The 7,406-nt window shown below is 40.6% G+C and overlaps 1 protein-coding gene and 1 pseudogene across 1 annotated transcript in view; one reads left to right on the forward strand and one right to left on the reverse strand.

The window, feature by feature from the left end:
* The window catches only part of PCNX (pecanex homolog (Drosophila)), a 324,383-nt gene that overhangs the window by 223,709 nt on the left and 93,268 nt on the right, over positions 1–7,406 (reverse strand). The window contains exons 4-5 of the mRNA XM_006865614.1: positions 1,340–1,385; positions 469–558 (exon numbers count right to left, since the gene is read on the reverse strand). Of these exons, the coding sequence (XP_006865676.1) occupies positions 469–558; positions 1,340–1,385 (136 nt within the window). The remainder of the gene's footprint in view (positions 1–468; positions 559–1,339; positions 1,386–7,406) is intronic.
* LOC102813297 lies at positions 4,526–5,366 on the forward strand (annotated as a pseudogene).

Consider the following 7,406-nt stretch of genomic DNA (forward strand, 5'->3'; position numbering starts at 1 on the left):
TAGTGAGGTTGGCCCAAGATCGGGCAGTGTTTCATTCTGCTGTGCATAAGGTCTCTATGAGTAGAGTCACTTAACAACAACATCTGCTGTGCATAAGGTCTCTATGAGTAGTATGTCACCTAACAACAACATCTGCCATCTCATACTAATACTAGAGTGTATGATCATAAAATTTCTCCCTTCTTGTTTATTTGGCAGGATATACATAACTGAATTCCAATTAAGCAAAAAGGCATTATATGAAGGGCTTCAAAAAACTCAAGTAAAAATTCCATCATCTTTTAACTCTATTTTCCATGAACTTTTTGAAGTCCCCTCACTACAAGCTCAATAAATCTTTGTATCTTAGTGTTTCTTAAAATTATCATATGAAATCATTATAAACTTCTGCCAAACTGTGAGTAAAGTATTCCACAGTTTCAGTGGGGCCATCATAATATATAATGTCATGAAGCAGAATTTTCTTACCTTGTTCTTCACTTCCTTCCTTACAAATACTAGAGCTCTGACCCAGACTTAAACTGATATCATCAGAAGTTTTAGCAGTGTCTGTATCTCCTACAAAGTTAAGAGAAAAAAGCAAGGCCATTATAGTAAAAGTAAAGCCCATATAATATGGCATAACCAAGAAAGGCTATAAAGGAGTTTGCAGATTCTATGAACTAAAGCAGTTTCTGTCTATTAAGGGTCATAATAATGGAAGACACACTGGACAATGAATAATCCCAGATCAGACCACATCACTATTCTCACAGTACTACAACCAAATATAATGGAAAGCTTCACAGCTAATAAGCCTATTTCTTCCAAGAGAAGTCGTTTAGTTAAAAAAAAGCAAATTATGTGATTTCCTTTCCAAGAAAAGCTAGTAAGTTAAAAAATTATAAGATAAAAATAACACAAATTTATCTAAAGTAGGTATACACAATAAAATGGGGGGAAAAAAACCTTGTGTTTTTGTTTTTGTTTTTGTTTTTTAAGTGTCTCATTAGCACCCATACTTAAATATTCTACATCGAACTAATTCTGTTTCTAAGAACCGCACCAAAACCCATGGAAATTATTTACCCTTAAAGCAAGGAAGTTTGTCATAGACCACAAACTGTAATTCATGCAAGGCAAGTGGTCAAATACTTTACTGAAACCTGATAATGAAAGGGGACCACAGTTTTAATCTTAATATAAGATTTATAATTTTATCTATTATTTCAAGAATGATATATTTCATTATATTTGAACAAAGGAAATTCAGTTACCTTTATTACACCCAAAAATGAAATAGAAAATCAGAGGCAACAATCTGTTTCACTTTTGAAATAGAAAGTTAGATCACATATACCTTTAATGGTTGCTGCTGTTCCAAGACGAGAGGAACCAGATCCAATCTGAAAACATGACACAAAGGAAATAAAATTAACAAAAATACATTAGCTATACAGACTAGCAAGATTTTCAAACAGAATCATCATATTATCTAAAAAGGTTGCCAGTCCTTCCCCCAGGTGCACTGGGCATGCTATATAATAATCACACAACAGGCTACCTGTGGCAGATATTTCTGTACATATATTTCAGATTTGTCGAGATCCTGACTCCTTCTGGATGCTCAGGACCGATGGATCAGCAGAGCAGCTGCCTCCAACTTAAAAGCAGCACGTGCTATCCAATTCGTATCATCAGGAGAACAAAGCCCTGGTAACATACTGGATTACAAGTTGGGTTGCTAACCAGAAGGTTAGTAGTTCAAATTTACCACTCACTCCTAGGGAGCAAGAGGAGGCGTTCTGTTCTCGTAAAGATTTATAGCCTCAGAAACCCTATACAAAGGAGCTCTGGTAGCGCAGTGGTTATAAATCGGGCTGTGAACCACAAGGTCAGCAGTTCGAAACTACCAGCTGCTCTATGGGAGAAAGATGAGGCTTTCTGCTCCCATAAAGATTTACAGCCTCGGAAACCCTGTACAGGGTCACTAGGAGTCAGAACCAATTCCATGGCACTTAACAACAACAAACCCTATACAGACAGGGTCACTAAGAGTCAGAACCGACCACCTCAATGGCACACAACCACCAACACTAATACTACATTGTCATGATGTGTTCAAATTATTGATGTTGTTGTTGTTATTGTTATTAAGAGCTGTCAAGTCAATTCCGACCTATAGCAACCCTGTATAGGGTTTCTTTCCAAGGAGCAGCCGGTAACTCTGAACTGCCACCTTGCAATTCAAACAGCTTTGCAGTCTGGCACATTAATCCACAGCACCACACTAGGCCTCGTTATGAACAAACATAAAACCATGTGTTGAGCCTGTTTAAGATAAACTTATACTTACTGGATATATTAGCATATGCTAAAAAGAGCAACCTAAATCTTATTTCCAAATTATTAGCGCTTCAAAATACACTTCTCTGAAATACACTTCCAGAAAAAAAGTAAATACTTTTTGCAGAAATATATAACAATTTAAAGTAAAAAAACTAAAGCATCTATAGAAAATGAACTTTTAACATTAATGTAAACTATAAATTAAAAACCAAAATCTGATTACAAGTCTTTTAGATGGTATAAAACTTCCTACAAGTTCAAAGACATCATTTATTATATCAACACAAAGATCATACATACAAAGAGCACAAATTCGATGAACACCTTGTTGTGTGCCATCAAGCTGGTTCTGGTTCATGCTGTTCTTGTCAAGTGTCATAGAGGTAGATCCAACTCACAGTGACCCTGTATAGGGTTTCCATGGAGCAGTTGGGTAAGTTTGAATGACCGACCTTGCAGTTCAAATCAACCTTGGTTGAGTGCTTATCCTATGGTACCACACCCTATATATAGTTTGGTAGGATGTAAATCTTTACAGGAGCAAAAAGCCTTGTCTTTCTCCCACAAAGCATGTGGTGGATTTGAACAGCTAACCCTGCAGTTATCAGTCTAACACATAACCCACTACACCAGTGTTCCTTATGAAACAAAGTATCACAACATGACAGTTTTAAAATTTTTAAATTTTAGCAACCGTTCCTATACTATTTTCAAGATTCAAGAAAAAAAAACAGTCTGGCAAATTGAGACTCAAGGTAAAATGTGAACCCCTCCCACGCCTCCCCAGAAGAGGTCAGAAGACAGGCCTTGGAAACCCATTGGAGAAATTCTACTCTGCACACATGGGGTTGCCTTGAGTCAGAACTAACTCCATGACAACTAACAGTAACAAAAGGATAAAATTAAGAGTAATCATATCATACGTAGTATTTTAGCAAATCTTGCCTTTCACTGATTCAATTTAACTGAAGCATACAACATATAATTGCTTAAAACATAGATTAGTATTGACTCACAAGGATCTTGAGGGATTTTTTTACCTGGATAATAATTACATGGTTGACTCCTGGTGTGGCACTGTGGGTTAATGCCCCAAACTGCAAAGCCATTTGAACTACAAGGTTGGCAGTTCAAGCTCACTAGCTGCTCCTTGGAAATGCTATGCTAGGGTCGTTATGGGTTGGAATCTACTCAACAGCACTTAACAACAACAATACACATTAGGCAAATCTGCTGCACAAGACCTTTTTAAAGTGTTGAAGAACAAAGATGTCAGCTTGAGGACTAAGGTGCAACTGACCCAATCCATGGAATTTTCAATAACCTCATATGCATGCAAAAGCTGGACAGTGAATACAGAAGACCATAGAGGAATTGATGCTATTGAGTTATGGTGTTGAAGGAGAATACTGAAAGTGCCATGGGCTGCCAAACGAACCAACTGAGGTATGCTGGAAGAAGTGCAGCCAGAGTGCTCCTTGGAGGCCAAGATGACCAAACTTTGTCTCTCATACTTCGGACATATTGTCAGAAGGGACCAGTCGCTGGAAAAGGATATCATGTTTGGTAGGGTGGAGGGTCAGAAAAAAAGAGAAAGACCCCCAACGAGATGGATTGGCCAGGTGGCAGCATTGATGGACTCAAGCATGGCAACAGTAGTGAGGGTGACCCAGGATCAGGCAGTGTTTTATTCTGCGGTGCATAGGGTCACTATCAGTTGGTACCAACTCGATGGCAGCTAATAACAACAACATACACATTCAAAAAGGTATTAAGCTTTGTAACATTTGAGCACTAAATTGCATATGTTATGTCAGTGACAAGGTAAGCAAAAATTTATATACACATGACATTTGAAACTACTAATAACCTTTAAAGTAGCCAATAAAAAATAAGCTTTGCAATATTTTCTGAACTGTTTATTAAACTTGGTTCTCCTACGCATTCCTCATTCTGTTTCCAATTAGCCAGTCAAAGAAAAAAGCCAAAGAGCATTTTATTCCAAAATAAAGTCTCATCCCTACCATACTTGCTACAGACAAGTTACAGAACTGATATACATTACTGTGACAAGAACGCAGCCGCCCATACAGAAACGTAAAGAAACACAGTACACAAAACAAGCACCAAGTGATCATCACTGAATCATGACCCCTCAAGAGTTCCCTTTTTCTCTTCTTCTCCAAGAAAACACCAAATGGTGGATGACACCAGTGCATCGGGAGGGCCCGGAGGTTCCAGGGGCCCGGGGGCGGGAGCCCTCGGCGGCTTCCGCGGAGGTTTCGGCAGTGGTCTGCGGGGCCAGGGTCACAGCTGTGGTGCTCGCGGCGGCAAAGCCGAGGTCAAGGAGTGGCTCCCTGTCACCAAGCTGGGTCATCTGGTCAAGGACATGAAGATCAAGTCCCTGGAGGAAATTTACCTTTTCTCCCTGCCAATCAAGGAGTCTGAAATCATTGACTTCTTTCTGAGAATGTCCCTCAAAGACGAGGTTTTGAAGATCATGCCTGTGCAGAAACAGACGTGCGCTGGCCAGTGGACCAGGTTAAAGGTGTTTATAGCGATTGGGGATTACAAGCCTAGGCATCAAGCGTTCCAAGAAGGTGGCCACAGTCATTCACAGGGTCATCAACTTGGCCAAGCAGTCCATCGTGCCCGTGCAGCGAGGCTACTGGGGGAACAAGATTGGCAAACCCCACACAGTTCCTTGCAAGGTGACTGGCCACTGCGGCTCTGTCCTCGTGCATCTCATCCCTGTGCCCAGAGACACTGGCATTGTAATCTCAGCCCCTGTGCCCAAGACGCTGCTGCTGATGGCTGGTATTGATGATTGTTACACCTCAGCCAGGGGCTACACTGCCACCCTGGGCAACTTTGCCAAAGCCAGCTTTGATGCCATCTCCAAGACCTACAGCTATCTCACTCCTAACCTCTGGAAAGAGACTGTGTCTCCCTACCAGGAGTTCACTGATCAACTTGTGAAGGCTCACACCAGAGTCTCCATGCAGAAGATCCAGGCTCCAGCCGTGGCAACCACATAAGAGGCTTTGATAAAAGAGAAATAAAAATGAATTCAGCCTAGGGGGGGAGGTGGGGGTGGGGAAACAGCTCCCTTTTTCTAACAGGCTTCCATTTTATTCACATATTGGGCATATGTCTTTTCATCTATTAGCAGTAGGCCCAATCCTTGATCTAGTGACGGGTATGTGACCTACTCTGGACAATGAATGCACAGGATCATCTGCTGGAAAAACTCAGGAAAGAGTATTTACATGTCTGAGAAGGAAATGCCTGGGGAGACTCTGTCTACCCTGCATCTCTGTGTACATATGACTTATCACCAATATTGACTGAAGTTGCTGTCCTCATCCCAAAACCCTACGCAAAAAGCTAAGAGAATGGTGGAAATGCCAATCCAAAGCTTCAGTAGTATAAATGCCATGTTGCTTTATAAATGCTACCCGGACCATTTCCACACTTGAATGATACACATAAACTCCCATATCTTAAAGTCTAAATTAGTTGAAATTCTGTTGCTTGCTAACAAAAGCATTTTTAGGGGACACAATGGATGACATAATTTTCTGTATTGTGTAAGTTTCACCCAACACACACCCTCACCCCAACAAATGAAGGCTCATGGCTAGGCATGAATAAGTATTCACATATGAAGTAGCAGGAGAATGCACAAATAAACTATCATTACTGTTGTTTCCAAGGAGTGGCTGGTGGGTTTGAAACACTTATTATCCTGAAGTACCACACCAGGATATACTTTATACACTATGTTGTTGTTAAATGCTGTCGAGTTGGCTCCGACTCCATATAATTTCCAAGGAGCAGTTGCTGAGTTTGAACTGTCAATCTGTGGTTCACAGGAGTCATATAAGCTACATATATAAAGTTGTTATTGTTGTTGCTCTCATGTGCGTGGAGTCACATATGACATTCCAACTCATAGCACCCTGTAAAGGATTTCTGAAGAGCAGCTGATGAGCTTGAACTGCCAACCCTGCTGTTCAAACCCAGTCCAGCTCATTAACCCACAGCGCCACACCAGGACTCCTAAAACTACAGTATACATATGTGAAACAAAAGTATACATATGTAAACTACAGTATACATATATAAACTATAGTATAAGCTACAGTGGTGGTGGTGGTGGTGGTTGTAGTGTGCCATGCAGTCGGTTCCAACTAGTAGCGACCCTATACAGGGTTTCCGAAGGAGCTCTGGTAGCATAGTGGTTACGAATTGGGCTGCAAACCACAAGGTCATCAGTTTGAAACTACCAGCTGTTCCGTGAGAGAAAGATGAGGCTTTCTGCTCCCGTAAAGATTTACAGCTGTACAGGGTCACTATGAGTTGGAACCGACTCCATGGCACACAGCCATAGGGTTTCCAAGGCTGTAAATCTTTACGGGAGCACAAAGTTCCAGCTGATAGTTTCAAACTGCTTACTTTGAGGTCAGCAGCCCAATTCATAACCACGATACTACCAGAGCCCTTTATAAACGATAGTATGCATATATAAAACTACAGTATTTTCCAGAGGTTCACGCTGGATTCAGAAGAGGACATGGAACGAGGGATATCATTGCTGATGTCCGATATATCTTGGCTGAAAGCAGAGAATACCTGCGCTTTACTTACTATGCAAAGGCTTCCAATTGTAAGGATCATGACAAGCTATGGACAACATTGCGAAGTATGAGTATTCCGGAACACTTAATTGGGCTCATGAGGAATGTTGTTGTTCTAACAGAACATAAGAACACTGGATGGTTTTAAATTAAGAATGGTGTGTAACAAGGTTGTATTCTTTCACCATACTTATTCAACTGTATGCTGAGCAAATCATCCGAGAAGCTGGGTTCTATGAAGAAAAATGTGGCATCAGGATTGGAGAAAGACTCAATAACAACCTGCAATAAACAGATGATACAACCTTGCTTACTGAAAGTGAAGAGGACTTAAAACATTTACTGATAAAGATAAAAGAGCACAGCCTTCGGTATGGATTACGTCTCAATATACAGAAAACAAAAGTCCTCACCACTGGACCAATAAACAACATTTTT

The sequence above is a fragment of the Chrysochloris asiatica genome, unplaced genomic scaffold (genome assembly GCF_000296735.1).
Source record: "Chrysochloris asiatica unplaced genomic scaffold, ChrAsi1.0 scaffold00079, whole genome shotgun sequence".
NCBI lineage: Eukaryota > Metazoa > Chordata > Mammalia > Afrosoricida > Chrysochloridae > Chrysochloris > Chrysochloris asiatica.